Source organism: Morone saxatilis, unplaced genomic scaffold, assembly GCF_004916995.1.
Source record: "Morone saxatilis isolate NCDOM2014 unplaced genomic scaffold, NCSU_SB_2.0 Contig15, whole genome shotgun sequence".
Classification (NCBI taxonomy): domain Eukaryota; kingdom Metazoa; phylum Chordata; class Actinopteri; family Moronidae; genus Morone; species Morone saxatilis.
Window position 1 is genome coordinate 21,535,165 of NW_023339707.1, and position 26,304 is coordinate 21,561,468.

General features: G+C 40.3%; 3 protein-coding genes across 4 annotated transcripts in view; all 3 read right to left on the reverse strand.

Annotated features, from left to right (window-relative positions):
• The window catches only part of dgkaa (diacylglycerol kinase, alpha a), a 17,195-nt gene extending 10,055 nt beyond the window's left edge, over positions 1-7,140 (reverse strand). Inside the window, exons 1-2 of the mRNA XM_035656612.1 lie at positions 6,931-7,140; positions 9-112 (exon numbers count right to left, since the gene is read on the reverse strand). Of these exons, the coding sequence (XP_035512505.1) occupies positions 9-84 (76 nt within the window). The 5' untranslated portion in view covers positions 85-112; positions 6,931-7,140. The remainder of the gene's footprint in view (positions 1-8; positions 113-6,930) is intronic.
• Positions 7,141-8,920: 1,780 nt separating this feature from the next.
• Positions 8,921-13,181, reverse strand: rnf41 (ring finger protein 41). Of its 2 annotated transcripts, none has more exons than XM_035657256.1 (7): positions 13,053-13,181; positions 12,164-12,260; positions 11,951-12,067; positions 11,591-11,862; positions 11,277-11,412; positions 10,610-10,713; positions 8,921-10,496 (listed from the first exon to the last, which is right to left on the reverse strand). In XM_035657256.1, exons 3-7 carry the CDS (start codon positions 12,038-12,040, stop codon positions 10,142-10,144), a joined length of 957 nt encoding a protein of 318 aa, XP_035513149.1. In that variant the 5' UTR covers positions 12,041-12,067; positions 12,164-12,260; positions 13,053-13,181; the 3' UTR covers positions 8,921-10,141. The 2 variants fall into 2 exon arrangements, with proteins under 2 accessions (XP_035513149.1, XP_035513150.1); XM_035657257.1 differs by having other exon boundaries at positions 12,155-12,260.
• Positions 13,182-16,097: 2,916 nt separating this feature from the next.
• ankrd52a (ankyrin repeat domain 52a) overlaps positions 16,098-26,304 on the reverse strand; it is a 17,305-nt gene continuing 7,098 nt past the window's right edge. Inside the window, exon 21 of the mRNA XM_035655988.1 lies at positions 16,098-25,007. Coding sequence (XP_035511881.1) covers positions 24,720-25,007 — 288 coding nt within the window. The 3' untranslated portion in view covers positions 16,098-24,719. The remainder of the gene's footprint in view (positions 25,008-26,304) is intronic.

Below are 26,304 nucleotides of genomic sequence, written 5' to 3' on the forward strand. Positions count from 1 at the left end.
GTACTCACATTCAATGTACTGCTGTAGCTGGATAAAGTCGACAGGGCTCAGTTCCTTCACCTCTGGGTTTGTGGGGGTGGACATGGTGCCTGCTTCTGCACTAACTGCCTGCCTGTGCATAGGCGAGAGAAACAGTGAGACATAGACGGAGAAAAAAGAGAAGGTGGGTGCACAGTAGCCTGCCTCTTTGTAAAACATGAAAGCATGGCTGCAAGCAAAAGATAGCATCTTCCAACTTGCACTGTAAAAATCCATGATTGTAGACAGGGAGATTTACACTCAACATCCAAAGTTTGAGTGAAGCAGAGGCAGAAGTCAGTATCTGTAAGAGGATATGTAGAAGATATGTGCAGAACATCTGCAGTGCATCTGTTTTTAACATTCTGGTGAACATATAAAATAAGGTTTTTATGGGTAACCACCATTACATTTAACTGTGGTCCATGTTCATAAACCCACAGTCTTTATTTCCTTGTATGATGCTCTGAAATTAACATAAACTATTTTGTGTACTCATGACTATATACTGTATTTATTTTACGTTTCTCACCAGTAACATGCAACTAGCCACCTAAAACTGGGCCAAAGTCTAGTGCTTGAATTATTTCAGGCTAAAGGTACCCATGGTACTTCGGCTCTAGGGATTTTCTGCACCCACTGTCTCTTTCCATATACTCACTGGCCCACATTCGATTTATAGAATACCAGAAATACGGAGTGTTTGGTTTAGTTTAGCCCAAAAAAGTACAAGGAAGTATTGTACTAAAATACAGAGATAAACAATAACATCTTGTGGACAGGTCGAAAAAAAACAAACTGGCTTGTTAAGGGACATCCCCTCCAAACAAAAGGAAGAGACCTAAATGTCAAACAAGACTAAAAGCGAGCATGAAATTTGAATCTGACACAGAAAATGTGGTTGCAATCGCAATGAACAATGGCCTAGCACGTCGTTCTAAAGTCGGAGGCATGAAGTCTGGATAAACATTTGGAGGGTTTCCTATGAATACTTTCATCAGAAGAAACACATGCTGTTGAAACATAATGGTAGAAGATTCCCTGATGACAGGAAAACAAGCAAACAAATGTGTAGTTCATTAATCATTAAAAAAAGAGAAGGAACTAGTTAATGGAGTGGAGAAAATCGTCATCCTGACATCCTGTTGCTGTTGCAGATGCATGCCGATAAGATGTTGCAGTAACAAATATAGGTACAGATCAATACGGAGTTTAAAGAATGCATAATGCAGATGCTGATAATCAATATGGAAGGCAATTACAATCTGTTAGCCAAGATCTTTCCAGGCAGTCTGTCATAATAAGCACCAATAAATAGCATAGATGCTTTTCTGATTCACTGATGCATTCCTTTCTTGGTAAGAGGAGTGTTTAATAGAATATTTATGTTAAAGCAGGACTGTAATATTTTTAAAGATAACACATTTACAAACAGAATTCTGACTTACGAAGAAATAAAATGCACTCTTACTCTATTTAATTTACTCTCAAGGGTTTTGTTGCTACAGTCTTACTCGGTCTGATATGACCAGTAGCTTATGGTGGCTAATGTTTGTTAATGTTAGCAGACTTTAGATAGATGTCGCTGTGTTACGGACATTACTGAGTCAGTTGACTGACTTTATGACTCTTCTCTACTTGTTACACCTCTACCTTTTACACTATGTTTTACAATTAACCCCTATTCATCACTTATTAAGCAAACGTTATATAGTCTATAGGCTTTGAACAACACTGATTTTACATGATTTCTCTCACAAATACTTAACATAGCTCTTGACATTTGAAGCCTGAGTTGTGTTATCCATCACAGCAAACTGCATTAGGCTCTGTCTAAATTACATTATCATTATGGGGTAATGCAGTTAAGGCTCTAAATCAATCTGCACTTCACCTGCATTACCATGCACTCATTATGGCTCTTTAAAAACAATAAATACAGCTTTTTCACCACTCTGTGGGAGTACACAAATCAAGAAAGTTTAAATAGTCTGCTAATTGATTTTAATACTGTATGGAATTTAATGGCGACAGAAGGCTGGAACATAAAGCAGGAAAGGCAGATTGAGAATGAGAAACTTAACAGCATGTACTGGAAAACGGTCAGTAGTAATGGTGTGTACTTAAGGGGAGAAAAAAAACTGGTATGGTCCTTAAAGAGCAGCCTTCTGGCTTAAAATCAAGTATCTAGTAGCAATTCTGGTAATTCCCCACTTAATGTGATTGTTACTAAGGATATTACGAGGGGGAAAAGTTTAAAATAGAATGAGTTAAATATAATAAATATGGTGTAGCAGTTTTGAATTGTTAAATGCACACGGGCCACTAAATAAGTAAATATCATATCATGTCTGATATCAACAGCGTTCTATCATCACTTACACAAATACAAGACCAGATAAAATACTGTGTGGTGGTTTTCAGTCCAGGTTGATGAATAGGACCTCACTGTAATTGTGTTGTTCACACTGTTGTTCACAGGTGTTATCACACATTAAAGTGCAGCCAACGCAGATATCAGTGACGGCTGCCTGCACTGAACAGAAAATCTGAGTACTTAAGGGACAAAGAACGCACTGAGAAAAAGAAATGAAATATACTGAAAAAAAAAAAAAAACCCACCCACTCTTTACATGTGATATGAATCCATTTGCTGTCACTGGACTAGGTTCACACTGTCCTCTGTTAATTCCCTAAAAAGGTCAGTAGCTTGGCTTAGTGCTTGTTTATGCAGCCGATCAGATGGGCCAGGTCTGCATCGACACTGAAGTGACACATGAAGGAATCACGAAACACCATCTGCTACTGATCACCTGATTACAGCCCAAAACTGTTTATTCTAAAAATATGCTCCTGACTCCATCTTCAAACACTGTCTTATAAATAAACCAAAAATAGGCATCAAGCACACCTCTTGTTTTAGCTGACTCCTGGCTGTTGTTTTTTTCCTTTCCTGTTGTTATGCTTTCCAGAGGAGTGTGATGTCATGAGCAGCATCGTCTATTTTGTCTCCTTACCGACCCGAGTGTCATCATTATTGTCTGCTTCGACGAGATCTCAAGCCTATCTGAGTAATCTGATTCCTCACTTCCTGATTAGATAATGATTTGCATGCACAACGTGGAGTAGGAATCAGGATCAGTAAGAACATGAAGCACAGGAAGAGGCATTTCCAGCACTTAGAGGAGAAGATATAAATAATAAGTGCAATATGTACAGAGTACAGTTGTCTCCACGTGGGATGTGGAGACAACTGGATTTGAAAAAACAACAAAATAAATGAGCTTACTGAAGCAAGTATAAATATTTCAGGAGGTTTGAGGAATGTCAAATGCTTGTTAGGACTTATTATAGACCATGTGACCAACCGCTTTCTGGGCTGGCTCTCAATAAGGTTACACTGTTAAAGTAAAATGCTACATGCTTTACGAGGGAACATGTTTATGTTGCTTTATAGAAACATTTATGTGATGGATAGACACTCTGTTGTGTAGACATGAGAAAGATTTAAACGTGAGCTAACAGGAGTCACATCGCCATCATTCAGTGTGATTTACTTTGGTTTGCTCTACTGACAGACTGTCTGAGGTATAATTTTGTTTGAACAAAATGTCGCTCCATATAATCAGTACAGAATAAATGGTGCAGCACATGTTCTGAGCCGATATGCACAAGAACTACAGCGGCCTTGCTCTGTGCGGGGCCACTAGTGGTTCTTCAAATAGCAGTAAAGAACAATTTAAATGTTAAAGTGGTTCTTCAAGTAGCAACGGCTTGTGAAAGCAACATCTACACCCCCGTAAGCCACTAAAAAACCGTCTGTTTAGAGCCTGACACAAGCCTTTTACTTCTGACCACTCAACTGAAAAACACCAAAGCAACAGCTTTATAATAACTCACACAGTGAAATAATTGGGGGATTGGCGTGAACAATAGAGTTGGCATTTTCAGTCACACATGCCAGGCATTTCATTACGAACCCTCAACTTCTCGATGAAAACGTGTCCATAACCATAAAGCACTCTCTTTACGATTTCACTCGGGGATGACCTTTTTCCATACAGGCTAATGTTTGTGCAAGCTGTCATAACGCCCACGCCCTGTGTCAAGGAAATCTGCTGTTTTGCAACACTTGCAGAGTGCAAGCCATAGACTCCGTCATTCTGTGGTTGGAAAACACTGCGTAGGTTCTCTGTGAAGTGAAGTCTACATCTAATGTTGGGCCATTTGTTTTCCTCCTGAAACTACAACAATTCTCTACACTGAAGTGTGTACGGATTGCATCAGGTTAACAGAAGAGAGAGGACGGACATGCTTGGTTGCTATGGAAAGTGTTTCCCTCCATCAGCTGCTCTCCGTCAGAGTGCTGCCACGGGTGACTAACAGGTAGGAGGAGGCACAGGCAGAGAGGGAGCAGCTCAGCTCAGGGAAAGGGGGAGCCCAGTCCGTCGCTGTGAGTCTTCCCCCCCTCGCCTCTCCACCTCCTCCCACGCCAGGAGCCTCGTTTGACCTTCAAAGACAGGGGCCACGCTCTAAATTGCATTCTACATGCAGATGCTACTGTGACTCATTGCATGAACAGGGGAATACTCCCTTACTATAAATGGACTGTTTGCTGAAGAGGTCATTTCGCAGGCCGAGCAAGAAGTTACAAAACAGCAGTAATATTTTACAAAAAGCCACTTCTTCACATTTATGTATCCCTAGAGCTGCAGCTCCTAACCACTACTTCCTCTGTTTGTTTGACATCTTTACTTTAGTTCAGTATAGTAGATATTACTCTACTGGCAAATGTGTGGTAGACAAAACCATCCAGGTTGTTATGCATGTTCCTGGATAGGTGGATTCTTTAGAAAAATACAGATCTGGCTAGTGTAAGATTGAAATAATGAAAATAAAAAAGCAGGATCAAAAGTAATAAGTAAAAGGCAAGCTCACAACTGGACATGGTGTCTAAAAAGGGGCTTCCCCTCGTGCTGTATGTTAACATTAAAAAAATTGAGTGATATGCAAACTACAACAGGATCCAGTTAGTAGAGATACTAGGGGAACTTGAACACAATAAACATGGATTACAAATCAGACAAAAAAACACGAGAGAGAAAAAAAAAAAACACCCAAAAGGCATTCACCACAACATGAATCACAGATTTCTTGAAAATGTAGGCGAGGCACTGCTCTCTCCGCAGCTTCAAAGTGAGGACTGCCCATCACTCGGAGTTCAGACTTGAATGTGACTTACATAATAGTTTTTTTCATGTGGAGGCAACCTTGTAGAACACCACGCCACCACACAGAGGAAAAAAAAAACCCTCAAACCTGCCCAGACTTGTGAGGGTACAAGCTGTCATACAACAGCCACATGGCTTTATGATGAGTTTGGCGTATCAAGGAGTCTCGCCTGGTTCGCCCCCACAGATCTGTCCGAGACTGAAAATGAAATAACATTTTTAAATCATTCAATCTGAAACTCACTGACGTAGTATTCTCCACTATCGTCTCAGTAATTCAGAGATCCGGGATCTTCACAAAGAAGATTGTGTTTGCTCCAGTGAATCACCTTCTAACTATGAATAGATGAGCTCAAGAGAGAGAGGAGTGATGCGATAAGTTACAGCATTTGAGAATTCAAAAGGCCAATTCTAATCCCTCGTATGACGTGAGAAGAAAATACTGAATAACCAGTATGACAGTTTATTTATAAGAACCAAAGGGGTTAAAAACCACAGCCATTAATATAGGATTCAGGCAGACTCAGTGTGATGATAATGAAGGAAGTGAAGGCTAAATGGAAAAGACAAATACTGTATTTAGAGAAGTGAAATAGCCTGTAAACAAAAGGCATTCGTGCCATTTCTCTGATCGGTCTAGCGACGCCACATAGCAGAACACTTATAAACAAAACAAAAAATGGGCTTATTTCTAGTTCATTTACAGCCTCTAGCCTCTGATGTAAACATTAACAACGGGACAATTGACCTGACTACAGCATTGATTGCCTGCGCCTGAAAACTCTCTTGCAGCTAGAAACTGATGAATACCACTGGGACTCAAAATACCTGCTCGTAATGAGCACACAGTTCAACCAGGAAAGAGCCACCTGGAAATAAAGTTGCTCATGCAGGCAAAAAAGGGGAAAAAACCATGTTATGCTATATGTTGTTATGGCTTTTCAGTAGGTTTTGCATGAGGGCTGAATGTCACATTCACTATTTGCAGTCCAACACAGTGAAAGGGGTAAAAAAATAAAGACCACACAGCAGTGACAGCATCATCCACTTCACACACAGTGAAAACCCTCCACTATAAAACTGTACTGGTGACATATCGAGTTGTAGCATGTGTTGGGAGGATTAAATAAAACATATAGTGGAGCTCTTTGCGCCGGAGTATCTGCAGACATGACAGCTCAGATACTTCAGACACCCCTGAAAGCTCAACCAGCCTCGACTCTGACAGATGAATTGCTCAATTCTCTAAATAGACTGAGAGAAGGGTTCTCCCACGGGTAACTCAAGTAGCTTGACATTAACAATCATGAAACACGGCAAAAGGGAACTGAAATGATGCGTTTATGAGGTATAAAAAGAAGAGGCAGCGGGCCGTGCATGAAAATGCGATAGATCTGCCCTGCTGGTTGTTGTTCGGCTGAGTGAATTACTCTGTTATTAACACACTTCTTTTTCTCTTTTCTTTAAAAATCCCATGCACGGAGCTGTTTACCGGATGCACCTCCTTGGATTTCACATAAAATCCATAAAAAAATCCACAATAACAGGCTCAAAGGATCGCCCCGTATTTTCACTGTCGTTTATCTGCAGCTAAACGGAGCTGCATTTAAACTTCCATCAGTACGCCGAGTCCGGACCTTCTCACTGTTTGTTTGTTTGTTTGTTTTAGAGATTACTCTACCTTTCTGTGGCCAGCCTCCGTTGTCGAGCCAGTCGTCGCGGTGCAAAAGCTCTGCAGCCAAAAAAAAAGTCAAAACGCTGCCTTTCGGATGCGAAGCGAAGTGGCCGTTAACTTTAACGGAGGGCTGCAGGTCGGTGGGTCGGTCGGTCGGTGTGGAAGCAGGGAACAAATGCACAGCAGAGAGAGAGAAAGAGAGAGAGAGAGAGAGAGAGAGAGGGAGACTGTGAGAGAGCGGATCCCTCCTGTCAAGCACCGCCTCAGCTGCTCTCTGCGCCCTCTCTGCTAACCAATACACACCCGTCACACCGGCGTGCATCCATCTGCAAAGTTGAGAAAGTCGTGTTTTCGTTGCATTTGCGCAGCTGTAACGCGTGGCAGTGGAAATAACATGCATTATATACATATATGTATATATATATATGTATGTATATAATGTTACACCAAGCATTTTATGACACAAACTGATGCTCCATTGCGCATGTGGAGTCTTGGTTGCAGCACTAGGCTACACACAAAAAAAAAATAACTTTCTGGCGCCACCATATACAGTCCCACAAATTAGTACTACACTTACTTCTCTCTGAGGGTTTTGATAAAAAAATATTTAAAAAAATAAATCTCTCAAAGACAAACAATGTTAGCGACCCAACCTGGCAGAGGACACTTCACTCTTTCCACCGATATGTTTATATTATTATAATATTTAAGTTTTTATAGCTAGCAGCTATTATTAGTGACCAAAACATTATTATATATATATTATATATTATATATTATTATATATTAGCTGAGTAGCTGACCACATTAATTTGTTAACGTAATGACTCGGCTGTTTTTTTCACCAGGAGTTCAACCGCTAACGTTTCATAAATGTCGTTGCTATGGCTACCAGCGGTTTGACGCGCGTTGCGCAGTGATTTAGAACGCGGTGATTGGAGGGAATGAGTTTAACGGTCACCGGCAGCCAATCAGAAGCGAGTATTGGGCAGCGGTGGAATAACAAAGTACGGTTACTAAAATAGTGCGCTGAAGTACAAATCTGAAGTACTTGTACTTTACTTGAATATTTCCATTTCATGCCACATCAAAAAATTAATTTGACAGCTATAGCTGCTATTTCACTAATTAAATAATAAAATAAATAAAATAAAATCCCACAGTGACCGTTATGCTTCTGTTTAGAAGTTTAATATTTAATTAAGAAGCATTTTCAATGCAGGACTACTTGTAAGAGAGCATTTTTACAGTGCGGCCTTGCTACTTTGACATCATCCAGTATTTGTGTTGTAGCCTACATTTTGTGCTACTACTACTACTAAGTAAAGGATCTGATTTCTTCCTCCACCACTGCATTCATATTTATGCTGTACATTTTATATGAATGTGTTGCTTGTAGAAATGTTTTGAGGTCCTTGAAACATATTCCGTAACTTATTCTGTGGTGTACCATGTTTCTAAGTATGGGGCCTTCTGTACGCCGTGTAGCACCAACCACATCTCATAATAATGTGTGTGGACAACAACAGAGCCACAGTATTTGGTAAAGCACATGATTTCACATTCCAGTGACCACAATGGTGAGGGATTAGGCTCCACAATGAGGACAAGGCTGGCAAGAGAGGATAACAGACATGGAAAGCATGTGGGTGTCTGGGTTAGACAGAGAAAGGAGTTTGAGTCAGGTCAAAGCAGTCAGACCTTCCTCCCTCTGATCTTTGTGGTTAAACTTTCCTCTCCATATTCTTAACCTGGATCAACAAGCACTTCACATGCCACATCGCCTCCTCACTGCCCTGATTTCTTTAAAAGCAGCAATCATTTTCTCCAGATTGAAGTTTTTACATAATGCTTTAAGCTGATGTGCCCTTAAGAACTGTACCTCCCTGCAGATCTCTGATGACATGGTGTGGTAAAATTAGGAACTGCATTTTTTCCTAATTAAAATGCTAAATATAAAATCTTGTTATCCCAACGAGAGAATACATTCTTCTAGGATAAAGTTTGACATTTTTTATTACTTTCTTGTCTGTACAGCACAGTACATAACAGACACAAAACAAATAAAAACATTAACAGGGAAAATAATAAAGGGCACAATCCGAACTCATCTGTTTACCGCACTTGTGTAGGCTTTTTATAGCGGATGTCTGAAGTCTCGTTTGTCTTACTACAGCAATAAGTGACTAATGGTGAAACATTTTACCTCTCAAAAGCCGTATCTGTGACTTTACAAATATTTTTTACAATCTCCAAGCTATGGGTTTTTAGTGACATGTCAGTGAACAGACGGTTGCTAACTGTGAAGAATGAGAAGATCAATGTCTATACTTCAATTATCAGAAAAAAGACATATGGATCACCTAAAATATCAAGAGACCCATTATGATTTGTCAAATTAAAACTCATTATACATAGTTAATTCCCAAATGTTGAACTTCAAATTTAACACTTAAACTGGACCCAACATTCAGACTATATATACAACTGAGGCAACAAAGAAAACACAAAATCGATTTTCTTCCTGCAATAAACTTCAAATGCACCAAAAAAGGCAGATTTCCATACATCGAATGGTAACATCTTCAAGCATTTTTGTGTAAAAGGCAACACAATAAATAAAACAAATGGCACAGAAGGTTTAGACAATCTAAACTGAGAAGCACAATGTCTTGTGAAATATTCACAGGAAACTAAACGCTAAAGCAAGCACGTGAAAAAATCTTCCGAGCCAACGTCCCTGCAGACAGTAACACAGGCCGACAAAACAGAAACGAGATAAACAAAAATCACAATCTAATTACAGTGAGAGGAATAAGAGAATGACATTTATAATTCAATATAGTATTTGTATTTACAAGCATTTTTACAACTGCGGACATTAAACATGGGGTTCAAGCTTATTACTATATTAGGACATGGAGCAGAACAATCAGATCATATAATGCACCAAATATAAACCTTGTAAACATCACATCTCACCTTTTATCTTAGATATCAGTCAGATTAAGTTTCTATTCGACAGGTTCATAATATATTTGTCCTTACTTTAAGGCATAGGTATCAAGCTTAGGAGTGAGCCTGTTATAGGATTTTATTTTAAATAAGCCAGATTTTTCAGGGAGGTTTCACTCCAACAAGGAAAAACCTACTCGTCACAGCAAACCCCCAAGCAAAACGTCCCCACTTGTCTCTGAATCAGCAAGCCGTACAGTTATAAGATCTCCTCCACTCCGTGCGCAAAGATCATGACCAGGCCGGGCTCCAGGATCATATCCTCCCCCATATGCTGATTCTCACAGGCCATCACCACCACTGCCTGCTTGCCAGGAATACGCTTGGCAACATAGTTCTCATAGTAGCGCCTGTTCATCTGCCGTGTCTCGAGCGTGGCTAGTCCCTGCGGCCAGTTACGCTCGTGGGCGTTCTCGATCAGGTCATTCACAATTGAGAGAGGACAGCCGCTGTCGATGAGGGAGCGTTTGATGACTGCCTGGAGCACGGCGTCGGGCGTGGAGATCATGCCACCCCAGCGTGTCACTCTAGCGGGCTGCATGGAGTTCACCCACCTGAAGAGAAGATAAACCACAAAAAATAAGAGCCACAGCTGCATCTCCCTGATAAAGTTTATATTATTTTAAATTAGAATACAAAGTACGGGAGATAATGGAATTTCACTTACTCCAAGATCTCATTGTACTCGATGCTCTCTTCAAGGTTTTGCAGGTTAGGGTTAGCACTGCGAATTGCTCTCATGTAGGCTTTTAGCAGCTGAACGTCACGTTTCTGGAAATTAAACGCATCATTCAGAGACTGATTTCACAAAATCTCCTAAAAGTAAGGAATTTATTTCAATTAACTTAGCCTAGTGGCTGCTTTAAGAGGCTGCATGGATCAGAATGTGAGATATTTTCGTCAATTTTCTTCAATTTCTTTCTTTCCCTTCACTCACTTTTATTAGATTTTCCTCAGTTGAATAAGTTTTGTCAGATTCCAATAGATTTCAAGCCAGCTGTTAAGAATATATTTTGTAATAGCAGTGCCATCTACGGTTACACGATAATCATATATAAATATTCTTCTACTTCCATACCAACCTGTAGCACACAGACATATCACACTCAAGTGATCAGTCTACAAAACAATAATCATAATCTGTAACCAAATGCTTTGAGCACTTAATAAACCCAAATCCCAAAAAGCATTTTAGTAACTGAATTAGAGTGAACTACAGTAAGTACTGAGTAGAACTCTGTCAATATGAACCAGTTCCACATTTGTAAGCAACATTATTCAGTACTGGGCTCACAAAGTGGCTAATGAATCAGCGAGCAGGCAAACATTCTTACTTGTTCCCCCAACTGGTGTTTATGCTCGGCCACAGTTTTCTCCAGCTCCGAAATCTTTGTCTGTTGCTGCTGGACGACGCTCCGCAAGTGTTTGATGCAGTTATGGTTGGGCAGCTCATCTTTGGGCATCTCAAGCCTGCAAGAGCGGCGGTGGCGAGAAAATAACAGGAGAGAAAACAGAGGCTTTAACACCTACAATGCAGAGGACAGGTCACACACTGCAAACCATATATTCATAAACAATCTACAGCAAATATTAAATGTAGTATTATTTTTTTTTTTAGGTCATTTTCGGTCACATGGAAGCCACTCACCCACAACCCTCCTCACAGTTGACAGGCCTTTTGGGGTTGTGCTCACAGTCCTTGAGATGTGACTGCAGCTGGTCCAGCCGCAGCGTGGCCGTGCAGCCGAAACCAGCATTGTCACAGCTGATCTGAAGTTTGGACAGCATGTTGCGCATGATGCGGGGCACAGGCCGGAGGTGAGCAAGCGTCACTACCGTGCGGTCGACGGGGCAAATCTGCTGCTGCGCAAACCACTGTGTTATACAGGCGTTGCAGAAGGCATGCTCACAATGTGGAGCCTGAAATGGAGAATGAGAACACAAATCACACTTTTGGAAAAAACGCCGATACAGTTCAGGGCGGGTGATCCTTCAGACGGACGCTTACCTGCACCGGTTCTTCGAGCACTCCGCTACATATAGGGCACAGCAGGTCTTCATCCACCTCCCCTTGGAACCTCGTAACGTCGTACCCCATGGTACATTACTGGGACCCCTCAACCTCCTGATCAACACACAACCATGCAAATTAGGTTTTTCGGACTACTTAACCGAGGTATTTTAGACACACACACAAATACTTTCGGACTACCTCACTCACAAAAGGCCTCAAATGCTCCCATTCAGCTCTTGATGTAGTGCTGGTTCCTCATATCTGGCAGAAACAATCTGTCCGGTGAAAGAGACACAGGCAACCCCTGCAACACAAAAAAATAGATTATCACATGGTTATTTGGTTTCCAAGAGACTACAGGGCAGCTGGTGGTTAGATGAACTTATGTAAAGCCATGTAATGTATGAATGATGAATATAATGCAGTTCATTTGTGATTTTTAAAGCCTCCTCGTCCTAATCAGACACTTTCTACTGGGACAACATTATAAAAAGCTAAAAACGAGCGGAATAACACGTTTTGTGTTTGTATTGAGGCACTGAATGGTAACTGAGCACACAGCCATATTCAGACACACTAAAGAGCCCAGCAGCGACGTGCTTTACGATCATTATCCCCCCCCCCGACTTGTGTGTACCAGCCGAGCTCCAACATCTGAGGAGAGCATCCTGTTGTCCCAGCTGACTGGTGGCTGACCTGATTTCAGTGAAAAGCAGAACATACCGGTCTGGAGGCGATTTACAGCTCCTTTTTTTTTTTTTCCTCCCATCGCACTCAAAACAAGCGAGCCCCTCCGTGCTAACATTAGCGACAGAGTCTGTGTGCGTTGCCCTGAAACACCGCGCTGTCTTCGGGTTCAGTGCGAGGCGAACCGGTGTCGGGTGGAATAAACAGCCCGATGCTGGACTTCAGGTGTGAATTAAAAGGTGGCTAACGCTTGCTGACTGGATCACAGCAGCATCGCCTACGGTTTCCCTCTGGATGTTAGCCACCGAGCTAACCAGACAGACCTCAGTCTGGACAAACTGCACCGACACACGGCGGCTTACAATCAGCCACGTTAGGAGAAAACATTGTAACCGAGTCGTGTACTTACTTGAACACACAGTAAAACAGACCCTAGTGACGATGGTTGGGTATTTTCGGACGTCCTACTGTTGCTAGTAGCTCCCTAGCCACGTCCTGTGCTAACGTTACATCCTACTCTGCTGTCGACGTTACGCGGCGATGACGTTATGAGTACAGGGAGCTTTTGATTGGTCTGTCTGTGCGGTCTGTCTATCTATCATCTATCTATCTATCTGTCTGGTCTGTCGTCCTACCTGCTGTCTGTCTGTCCTGTCTGTCTGTCTGTCTGTCTGTCTATATATCTATCTATCTGTCTATCTGTCTGTCTGTCTATCATTATCTATCTAAATCTATTCTTATCTATCTATCTTATGCTATCTATCTATCTATCTGTCCTGTCTGCGCTATCTATCTAATCTATCTATCTACTATCTATCTATCTGATCTAATCTATCTATTAGTCTGTCTGTCTGTCTGTCTGTCTGTCCTGTCTTGTCTGTCTAATATATCATCTAGTTGTCCTAATATGTCTGCCTAAATCTATCTTATCTATCTATCAGTCTATCTATCTAGGTCTGATCTATCTATCTAATCTATCTGTCTGTCTGCTGTCCTGTCTGTCTATCTGTCCTGTCTATATTTTAGGCCACGTTTGAAGTAAATGTATTTGTAATGTGTATTTCTTCTTAAAACATGTGGTAAAATGGATTTATTTTTAGGAGACCCATGTGAAACAGCAGCATGTTAGCACTGAAACTTATGCTGCCATGGGCACCGTAAAGGAGACAAGCAGTATACGAGCCATGATGAGCTTGTGAATATGCTGTTTCTCCATTGTGAAAGATGTGCATTTTTAGATTAAATACATTCCAGTGTCAGGTTTTGCCCGGATACCGAACAACCGCCTGAGATTCCTCTTTCGCGCCAATGCCACTGTTGCATTCCTCCTGTAGTGAGGTGAAGGTAAAGCAGGAAGGAAATAAACCAGGCCCAGGCCCAGCATGCCAGACGGTACACTGCACGCAGAGTGTGAGAATAAGAAGAGAGCTGGACCTGAAAATAGAGTCATCACTCGCCTAACAGTGTGATCGGCATGTTGCAACACCCCCCGCAAAAAAAATTTCATCAGCATTGCAACAATTACTCTTAACGAGACCATTTGGTTGTGTTAAACTGAAATCCAGCCCAGGGCAGTAGGCAGTGTGAGCACAGTTAATGCACAATGGCTACTGCAAGTAATTTATAGTTTTCTTTTTTTGTGTTGCCACAGTATGTAGTTCAACCATGTCAACCATGTTCTTTAATCCAAATATGGGATTTTACACTTGAATAGAAGGTTCATTCATTGTACTATAAAATATTATTTTCATGTTCTAGAGTGTAGTTCAAGTATTTCATTCGCTCCCCCCTCTTGAGCAGGGCATTTAATGTTCACAAGGTGTCTGAGAAATACTAACAGTTTGTTTTACCAGCTGAGATGCCTTGTACATTCATTTCCTAGTAGATTTAGTTTGGGCAGGGAGAGAGAGGCCATTGGTGCTGCCCAACCTTCTCAAGAGTGGTTTGGACGCCTTACCACCCTCTCCCCCAGTTGCAGGTCAGCAGGACATTGGTAAAGGTGTAGACTTCAAACTGTTCTGGACGATGTAATTTTGACACAGTAAGCTCAATACCCCTTGAAAGTAAACCAATTTATTGTCCTGAAACACCAACAGTGCTTCAAACCCTTTCCTTCAGTACCAAGTCCAATCGAAAGTTCTTTTCTTGCTTCATCATCTTCATGCAGTTCCTCATTTCAATCAAGATAACACTTAGATGTGAAACCAAAGAACGCTCATTCAGAAGAAGCATTTTCAGCGATTTAAATGAAGACCTTGACTCAAACTCTTCTTTTAGATAAAGGAAAGTTTCTAAAGCTTCATGCAGCTTTTAGTTCAGGATAAAACATGTGAAAATGAAACCCTGAACAAGTGCTTTATCAAGAGAAATAACTCCAGACTCAGGAAATATTTCAGCATGTAGCAACTTTATTAGAACACAAACAACCCTTAATGTCCACAAATAGCTGAATGACAAGAGCAAGTTGGCTGCAGCAAAGCATTTTATAGAAATAGATTCAGGTTTAATGTCAAGCTAAATATGTTTTTTTTTTTCTTTTAAACTCCAAGAAAGTACAGATGCAGGTTTTTCAAAAAAACAGTGAATGATCTTTTACTATATTTAGACATTATTGGGTAACAATTTAATCATTCACATGTTCACCACCAAAGGAAATAAGCAAAGGCAAGTGGTTTCAGAGATTGATTGTCGAAAAACAGAACCAGAAAAATGAATGGCTTGAGGTTTAGGTGAGACAGTGGGTGGGTGACGGGGAGCGGGGTGGTCCTGTCCTGGATTAGCCATGGTGGTGGAGGGGGCAGTGGATGGGTGGGGGGCCCTGGTCAGAAAACCTCAAACCTTTCACCTTGTCCTGTACCCCTTGTAGTCAAACTGGATGTAAAATGTCAGGGCAGTGTGGAGACAGACGCTTAAAATCTAGCAGAATTTGGTTCGCAGTGGACAAATGGATTCAAAGGCATACGGCTAGAGGGGCTCAAACTCGCCCTCGTACAGAATTACAAATCCACCTCACTATCTTCCTCGTGACAACCTGTGGTATCATTACAACTGCAGGGCAATCGATGGCTGACCCAGAATGAAGCTGTAAACGTTGAAATAATGTACACTATAGGGCTAGACAGGGAAGTATACGCACAGAGGAAACCAAAGAAATACATGGTGTTAAAATGAAAAAAAAAAAAAAAGCCAATGCATGGTTATTTATTTTTCAAGAAGAGGAATCCTCTGACCATTCGCCACTGAATGTTAAAGGGGATAGACTATCATCATAATCTGCATCATAACATTGTCTGGCTTCACATTCCAGTGGTATTTTGTCGTATAAATGCTTCTCATAAATATTTTTTTTTCCAACGTCAAATAGACATATACACATACAGCACAACCAAGCACACTTTTTATGTATAACTACCATTGCTTATGATAAATCTGTATTCCCGTACTGTGAATAGACTTTTTTTTTTTGTCAGAACAGGTGGAGAGACAAAAACAATACTCAAGGCTGCAAAACAAGGAGGTAGGAGAAATGCTACTGAAAAACAGCAAGTGATGCTAACATGATCGTTCACTTAAAATAATAGCGAGAAACACCAGGCTTCGGCTCGACTTCTTGAACCATGCTAGTGCCGACAGTTGCTATTCCAGTCGGCATTTCAGGAGCGGTTGCGTAACAACTGTAGCGTTGAAATTTTCCCCTTCATTTTTTTTTAAAATAATGTAATGTGCAATATTGATTTGACCACCAAATTAAAAAAACATCCCAGAAACAAAAATCTCAAAACTGTATCTCTCCTGATTGCTCCAGATGCAGACTGGTGTAGCAGCTGTGGTGATTTACTAACTGAAGAAATCTTAGAGGCCCATTCTGCCTTACAAAAAAATAATAATAATAATTTGAATAGTGTCTTAAACCCTATATTTCCCGACTGGTCATATTCTAAAATTGGCTAACTTCATTGGTCCTGTTGTCATCACAGGTCTAGAGACCACGCTGCTGGTGATGGCATTGACTCCTTTACACACAGTAGAATAGTATATTTGCAGATTTTGTAAATGAGGTAATCAGCGTTAGGCTAAATAGGGAACCCTGTCATTGACACACATGCCCACTTCATTCACCAGCAAAAAAGCAAAAAGATTTCCTCAATCAGTGGGACAGGACTGTGGAAAATGAAATCAACTTTGGAATGTTGGGTGGACGAGCCAACTTCTTTTTGTGTGTGTGTGTGAAGGTGCACTGTGAAACTATTTGATTGTAACTCATCACATGCCCTGATTCAGAGTCCTTCCACTCATAATAAGGGCTCCTTTGTATTTCACCTTAGATAAGCCACTCAATGTAAAAACAGGCAACCCATTATCAATCACTTTTCTTCTTTTGAATTTGTCATGAATTAAGGCTGCCTCAGCAGCAGATCAATGCCTGCTTCAAGTCCAGTTGTGAGAGGATTGTTAATAGCTTGTGAGTTGCAATGAGTTGGCAACATCTACAGTGAAGCGGACTACAAACAAAAACATGAAAAGGGACTACCACTACTAAAAATGTCACAGAACATGCAGTATACATCCTTTCCTACAGTAGGCTATTCCTAATAGCACATTCAAGGGGGCTCCTAATGGGCAAATTCTCTGATATGGCTCTGCTTTAGAGTAATCAAGCTCGGTAGTGAGACTATTTCCATCGTGGGCTCACAGAAGGAGCAAGTCGATAAGGTGCTCCATCAGAAGATTGCTGCCTTATTTCACCTGCACAAATACTTTGTGTCATTCAGTTCAACAGGTTCAACAGTAAACACTGGAAAGTGTTTCGAACATTTGTTTTCCTTCGTGTAAATACATTTCAGCCCCCACCCCAAAGACGCATCCTCTGCTGGTGAAAACAAACGGCACTTTCAAGGGGAATGTTTCTCTAAAATCACAATCACAGGACCTCCAAGTAACAAATTCTGAAAACACATAGGCTATACAGTAGATATAAATCTCATGAGTTTCTTAACTGTACAAGCTTTAGGCTACACGCTGAAAAGGGAGGGACACGTAGAACCCTTAATGCTTAACATTGAAAACAAATATAAGGCATTTCATATTTCCTTTTATCCGCATACATCACTGACAGCAGGTCTAAATATTTTTGAGAAAACATTTCATTCAAGGAGGAAGAGGATGCATATACACATCTACACATGCAAATGAACCTGTCTACCGGCTAATAAACCAGAAGTCCAAACTACAATACTATCAAAGTCCATCCATAAAAATAAAAAAAAAAAAGAAATAAAAAAAGCACCTACTCATATCTACCAGTCAACTTGTGCACAGTCCTTTCTCTGAGCAGGCAGCTTTTAAAGTTGGACATTGATCACAGTTTTAAGAATGGAATATCACTCCACTATCAAATGCCACCTCTCTGAATACAAACAAGAGGACCACTTGAAATCCTTCATTTGCTACAGACGAGTGACTTTTGGTGTTAACAGAAAGGGCATATTAAATAATTTTTTTTTTCTCAACTGAGGAAGCAATGATAAACAAAAGGTTATTGCACTTTTTATCTTTTGTCTATTTCAAACGAGGTCAGCTTTAGAGAAGATGATTCATGCCTTAATGTCGTGGCAAGACAACAAATGTTACGTCACTTCTATAAGTATAATCACACTGTTATTAACACTGCACACAGCTACTACTGCAACCCTACTTGTAGTCAGTCTACCCTAAATAAACACAAAACAATCTCTACAATCAATTTGCAACACAGTCACAACAGCTTGCCTAAACTTGATCTTGAGCGCAGGTACCGCATCGTTTCACAACTTGGTTTGTATTGTGAAGTTACTAATTGTCGATGAATAGAGTTGAGAAGAACAGTCAGAAGAAGCTCTGAAACTCCACCACGATGGTCTTTCTACAGTTGGTGTGTTACTGACAATCGAAACCTCATGTTTTCTGCACTCAGAGGAGTCGGGTGTCTTTTTTCCTCTCATCTTTGCCTAAATTTGGTCTATAGGCTCTTTTCACTCCTTGGTGTTTGGAGAGCCAACTGAGCCCCGAGGTGCCTTCTTTGGATTTGTGCTTTCATACTATTGATCCCCCCTCCATTCAATGTTTGATGTGCCCTAAATCGCATCAGTAATGTGCAATTTATTCTGCCACCCAAAAGGGAGCACTCAGTCACCGCAAATGCATAATGAAATCCGGACTAATACAGGAAGAGTTTTTCAGGCTTTTTTTTTTTTTTTCCTTGTAACTCAGATCACATAGGGTTGAAATAATCACGCTCAGAGGGAATATGAGCCTATCCACTGTAGTTGTGTATGTTCAGTGTAATTTCTTTTTCCCATTATAAGGCTTCTGGGAAATACAAATGGAAGACCGTACCTTTCGGTAGTAACAAATAAAAGGCACCATGCCACCACTGTGCTCGATATTACACAGGTCCTATTGGTGGGTGGGGGGGATTAATAACCAAGTGTTCAGGCAGGGAAGGTGGTCAAACTAGCATTAGTCATACAGTAAAATTGTATTGTTTTGACTTACAGAGGTAAAGTTTTATAGCTACCTTCATTCCCCACCTTATATTAGACTGTACCCTTTACCCTATATGACCTGCACTTGATAACAGACTCATCTGTTGGTTGCAATGAAGAGAAACATGTTGAATCATGGTAACTATGCTTTTTCTGTTCTAAAAAAAGGGACTTGTGCATGTTTTTAGGTTCGACATGCATATATTGAAAAGTCACTCACACACTATAAGAGAAATCTACACGACTGGCATCAGGAAAAAACGAGAAGAAATCACAGAGGATAAATGTCAGCGTCATCACACAAAATTTCACTGATGAGGTAAAACTGCAGGTCCAATAAAAAGTACAAGGTGCAGTTCGCTGCCCCTTTGTAAGGTAGGAAACATGAGACATCTGCCGACACTAATCTAACACTTCCGCATAGATACATCTCTGATTTAGGCTGGTTTAAGCAGAATTACACTACCCACGACAAGATGGATCACAAAATTTTTTAACTCTTTGTTAGCATAGCTGTACAAGCATTTTTCATAAGAATTTCCTTTCCATCAATATTTTTTTTTTGAGGTACACCACTTTTATCCCCAGTGTCCTTTGGCTCTGGATGACAGAGAAGCCAAAGTTGATTGTTTACGAGTGAATTCTGAATTCATTCATTCACAGTGGCAAATATGGCGATATCCTAACCTCTCAGAACAATCTCTGCACCATGGCAACCTTGAGCTATGTGCTACCTCAATTGATTTGTGTGCTTCTCGACACCCAAAGATGTCTGTAAGACCAAAATTAGCCAAGAATTTTTTATTCATTTATTTTTAGCAATCCAACCAAGTAGCATAACTCTACAGGTGATGCAACTTATCAGGTACTGCCAGGTATCATTTCCTTTTTCAGCTTTTAAGGCAAAAGGCTCAACAGTGGATCAGAGAGTTGAATTGAAATTTGCCATTTACTTCAAGTAAGAACCGAGACATCCATTGAGGCAAATCAATTCTATATTGTATATACCAAGCTTTTTTTTGGACATCAAAAATGTTTTTTTTTCCTGGTAACACACATTATAAACCATCTTGTTAAATAAACACACAACCTAGGGATTGCTTTGCCAATACCAAAGGGACTAACTATATTCTTCAAAAATGTCCAATTATACAACAGACTTCTACCGACACCAAATTTTAAACAGAATACTTGCATTTAAGTACTAATATCCCATGCAAATATTTATATAGTTTTTCTTTGACTAATATAATTGGTGAAAACACATGCAGCTCCAAACACAAAACTGTAATAATCCGGCCTACTTCTGAATAAGTTACTGACCAAGTAAGTATGATTTATGTCTAAAGGCAAATAAAGGTTTCTATGGCACTAAATGGGTGTAGCTTAGGTGCATTTCTGTCAAATATAGGCTATTTACGAGTATGTGTGATCATATCTACTGTAGACCTTTTCGTCCCTCTTGTTTTACTGTACTGTAAGGCAATCTCAATGGAATGGATGAACATGAATGTTAAATTCATCTGAACTCTTGTCCTCTGTTTACCTTGTAGGCTACACTCCACACAAATATATATGTATAGAGAAAGAAGAGCGATATTACACAACAGCAGGCCTATACTCCAACAATAATGCCAAGAACAAAACCTATCCAGACCCTCAATGCAGGAAGACTACTACACATACTGTATAATATGTAGAGAATTAGTTATTACATGCTACCTGTATAATCATATCTACGCAAGACAAATGAAGAGCAACAGTTTAAAGTCGGGAGAAAGCAAGTTGTCCTGCTCTAAACTGACCCTACATTCATTTCAGTCAGAAAATTCATGGCTCAGATTTGATGGTCAGACTGTAAACTGCTTGAACATATGCATAAATCCATTGCTGCTTTACTAAGGTTTTCCTCTCTCGACACATTTTGGCAAAACAGGCCTTATTTGTGACCAAAGATTATAACATCTAACCCGCATTTAAATCTTCCATTGGCATTTATGCTATGATTTACTGAATTGGCCTAAATGGATGGCAGTGCAATATTTGTGCTGCACACGATTACATACACTCTCTATTGCTACAATTGGACCTTTCATTGCTTTCCGTTTCTGACACCAGATATATTGTATATGCTCCACTTGTTCAACCGTTACTATATCAAAATTGTGATCTAGCTCCATGCACAATCACTCAGTTATCACTGGTACACACAAATAAAAAAAGCATGTATAAGAATACTGTGATACAACAAAAGGATTCAGTTGCAACTTGTATAGTTGCAGGGGCAATGGCTCCATTTACTGGTCAGATAAGGACATCACAAGAGAAAAAAATCCCTGCCCAAACAGACAGCACCTGCAGATGGCAGAGAGAGTATGTAGAGTATTTTGAGGAGTCTGCCTGAGGTGTCTGTTGAATCACTGGACTGACTTTAAGTGACTTAGGCCAAAGTCTGTATTATTAACAGTAGGCTGGGTAATGTAACCTTGTCACTTTTTTTTTGGGCTGGTTGCCCAGAAATAGATAACACAAAGAAAGTCAGCGGGCAGTGGACACTGTCCCAAAGTACTTAGAGACACTTTTTTTTTTTAAGTAATGCATTGTTAGAGTACAATTTTGTTGCAGCCTTTGCTTGTCTTTTGCAACCCTACCTTCCTGTATTCAGCAGCAACACACATGCATGTAAACATAAGTACATACATTACATCTGCTCTATTTTGCACACTTAGAACCTGAATGTACTAAAGTGCGTGCTTGACTATCTAATTAAGTGCTGTGGGATTAGGGTTAAAAAGGAATTAAATTACGGAACATCCCATCAAACAAAAATGTAGACATAATCATCCTGCTGAGATCTGATTGGATTAATAAATTCTGCCCGCTGCTTCAGCACAGGTCCTGAGATTACAAAACAAATTATGTACCTATCCCTAATATTAATAATAATAATAATAATAATAATAATAATAATAATAATAATATAACTTCTCGTAGAAATGATAAATTGATCAAGGGAACAAAGGCTGGGGGTCACAAATTAGATCCATTTCATTTCAATCAATAATGGAGGTCAATTGAAATGCCAACTACAAATCTACAACACTAACTCTGAGAAATTACTGCTCTGAAATGGACTTAGTCAGTTTTAGAAAATCAAGTAAAATACACTAAAGACTTTTTCGCGGGGGTATTTAACAACATAGCCTAGTCTAGGTCCTCATCTCTCATCCAGTCAACTAATGTGTGCAATTGTGCCACTTCATTACCAGTGGATATGAAGTTATCACATCAATGAAAACAATCTGACTCAGTGTAATTTAACCACCAGCAGATGGTCTTGAAAAAAAAAAAAAAAAAATAACCCAAAACAAAAACAAAAAACGACAAAATAGCATAGATATAACATCTAAAAGTCACAAACAGCTCTAGTGGTCCGATACAATCATCTTTAGTATGCTTAGTACCAGAAATGGGATGAGGAGACAACAAAATGAACACCAAAAAAGCACATATTTGGATTTCTGCTATTCCTGAAATCTAAACAACAGGTATTGGCCTAAGCAAAGATCCCTCTCATTTTCCTCTTAGCCCTATTTTCTTCTATAAGGGATATCAGCTCCCTGGTCATTGATAATGCCGGGGCATATAAAGATATGCCGGGCAATTTGTTTTCCACTAGATAATATGGTGCAACTGTGGTTCAATGCTGTTGCTATCAAATGGGTGGAAAGTTAATCAGTCTCAGGGCTCATCATACTCTGCCATTACGCAATCCAACTGAAATGATGTGTTACGGAAGGCATGGGTCAAAAGGCATTTCATGAGATGCCATAAAGGCAATCCAGTGCATTTGTGTTGACACTGACAGTAAAATGCCCGGCACACACAGAGCCATTCGTTTAGTCTTTAGGTAATTTTTCATGAAACAATAAAAACGCAAAAAAAAAAAAAAAAAGAAGAAAGAAAAATCAAACACATTCCAGGGAAACAAAAGCCCTTGTGACAGTGATTGTCTATTCAATAATGTTAAACAAAAAGGCCAAAAGAAAATATTGCTTGAAAACTGCCCAATAAAAATAGCAGACAATACTCTTTATCTGTTCAAATTGATCAGAGCTGACCACCGAGAAGTTGAGATATGAGCTATTATTTGTTTAAGACTAGTTTACCAGCTCCACAAAATACTCCTTTAGTGAGAGCTTGTTAAAACCACAATGCTTAATGGCCAGTTCAACTTCAAAAAACACAAAAGAAAAAACGTCATGAGTGCCTAAAAACCAAAACTGATTGCTCTCTTTCGATAATTAGGCCATTCAAATTCGGAAATCTTTTCCAAAAAACACTGTTAAAGAGATGGGAAATAAATTGAAATGGCTTGTTCATTTATGTGCTCAGATATATGACGCTTTGATGAGGTGTTGTTGGCAGATATTACTAGTAAAGCCTTCATCTAGAAATAAACAAGGCCTCAGTCAGTCACTATCCTACAGTAGTTCTCTAGTCCTACAAAAAGAGAACATTAGGCCTACGGACCCTGGGTGAAGATGAAGCAGCTGCTAAACGAGTTGACGAGGTATATCAAGATCTATTGTCTTTCTCTATACAGTACAGTTCATCTCAAATAAATAATTTATAGCCATAATAGTGTTGATCAACTTTGGTCATAAGTTATATGCTTAGAAACATTCTAGCTTAACAAACACTTATTTAGCATCTTTAAAACATGAAGTCAGCATTAAGAACAAATCGATGTTACAGCGCTGACCTGAAACATGGCTCTCCTTTGGAAGGAGACATGCTAATGTATTCAGCAGCATTACCAAATTATCTTAAAATGCCAAACAATTCTAGGCCGTACATTTAAAGTACACTATGGAATTAACATCTTTGTGACCCTTTTCCAAATTTTCGGATTGTACTGTAGTACACAAGCATTGCACTCTTAAGCAAAATTTAGATTTTTCCCTTGTGTGGTTCCTTCATAAAAATCTAGGCTAACGGACAATTAAAACAAAAACAAAAAAGAAAGAAAAAAATAAATCAAAAAACAAACAAAGAAACTCTTTGATCATTCTTTTGGGAAGGCTGTATGTTCCTCTACAAGGTCACCACAACGGATTAAACATGATATGACTTTTATACTGAATGATATGAAGAGAAAGACAGTCGAGGATACAGCGATTTCCATGCTCTTAGATGTCGGTTATATAATTGTCTCAACATGGTTTTAAAGGGTTAAATGATTTAGAGATGGCCAGATTGCTAGTGTTTGTTTTGGATGCCACACTTTATCTGAGTGACCTTGTAGAGCAATCCGCCCCTACATATTAAGCACTACTAGGAGATGGAGGAATGGGATCTAATTGCATATTAGGTTTGACTGCACCTCAAGAGAAGACCAAACACTCACGCACACACAGACACACAAACACATACATACACAGAACAGACATGTGGGTGGGTGCTCTCCTGGTCCTCGGGGCCATGTTAAAGGGAGTCCCCCCCTGGTGGTGATGATGGTGATAGCAGCTGACTGAGGGGGGCACGTGACCTCACTCAGACAGACACCCATCCAGGCCGACCGGTGCACCGTGACGGTCTTTGACGTAGCCGTTGTGGAGGCCGTTGCTGGGCAGGGGGGCGCAGGTGGCGGTGATGCCGCAGTGCTTCAGCAAGTTGAGACCCGGGGAGGGGGAGACGGTGGGAGAGGAGCAGGAGCAGGAGGAAGGGTCCCGCTGGGGGAAAGGCTTCATGGTAGAGAGGATCAGAGCCAGGCAGTCAGCCACGTCCTTGTTAGGAGCACAGGCCAGAGCTGGGGTGTGGCCTGATTGACAGATAAACTCAAATTAGTGCATATATACAACAACACGTGACAGTGAATTATGTCCCAAATCTCCAGCTTCCATCAGTTCAATGGAGCATTTTAGCATCTTTTTTTAACTAATTTGTTTTGCATTTTTGTTTGCTGCTATTCTGCTCTTGATCGTGTCGTGTTCATGACGCCAAAGTGTCGTCAGTCTTGGTATTCTCCTGTTATATAATATATAATTAATATTCGCTCTCAGACAGTAAACCCATTCTTGGTTTTTGTATTTCTCTTATTGTTCTATCTTGCTTTCACCTCGCCCATTTTTATGTGTAGGATATGTCTGTAGTGTGACTGTGTGTGTTAGCAGGAGCAGTGTCTCTAGCGTCATTTAGAGAGTTCAGGTTTGAGCTCGAGGAGGTGTGTGTAGAGAGGGGTTAGAATGTGTGTTGTTTCTAGCAGAGCCATCTATTGTCTTTCAGTTGCCTTTTATTTTTTGTTTTATTGTATTTGTTAGTCGCGTTTGTAATCCAAGTCACCTCTGAAACTCATACAAAGTTAGACATTCTCTGTTATTGTTGTTGTGTTTTAGATCATGTTTTGTTGTGTTTATGGCTAACAAAATTCTTGTTTTTTGTCGTTTGCGTGGCCCTGGGGTGTGTCTGTTGTCTGTCGCTGTCGCGCCTCACGCCGCGCACATGGCTGTGTGTCGCTCTGGCTGCAGCGGGCGTGCCACGCACCGGTAGCAGCCGTAGTGCTGCAAAGTGGTGTTGAGGGAACAGTGGTTGTGGCTGTGCGACAGTGGCAAGAGCTAGAGCGAGTGCGGGACGTGAGCAACGTGAAGAATACTTTTTAATGCCTTTTGATTTTATAATCAAAAAATTATATTTTGAGCCTCGCACACAGGAGTGATGACATCTTTTTATAATATCTATATTTATGTATCTCTCATCGTTATTCATTCTATAATATTATGGATCTTAACATCTGACCACGGTCTCTCGATTGTGTCACAAATTTGTAAATTATGCATCTGGCCATCCTCATTTCTTGGCAACTCGTATTCTCTTTTGGTTATGACGCTCGGCTGGGGTCGAGTGGGATCTCTCCAAGGAAAAGACAAGCAGTGCACAACACTCTACATTGAGAGGTGGAGCATGGACGCTAATAAAACTAGACTGTAAAATAGGACACTTCTGAGAAATATAGACACTTTAATTACTATGAAGATCTCAGCTGTCAGGATTCATCTACACGATGCCACTCTCCTGCAAGCGTTCAGGTGACTATAGAGCTCTATTGTTGGTGTGGAGACATAGCGCGCGCTGTGC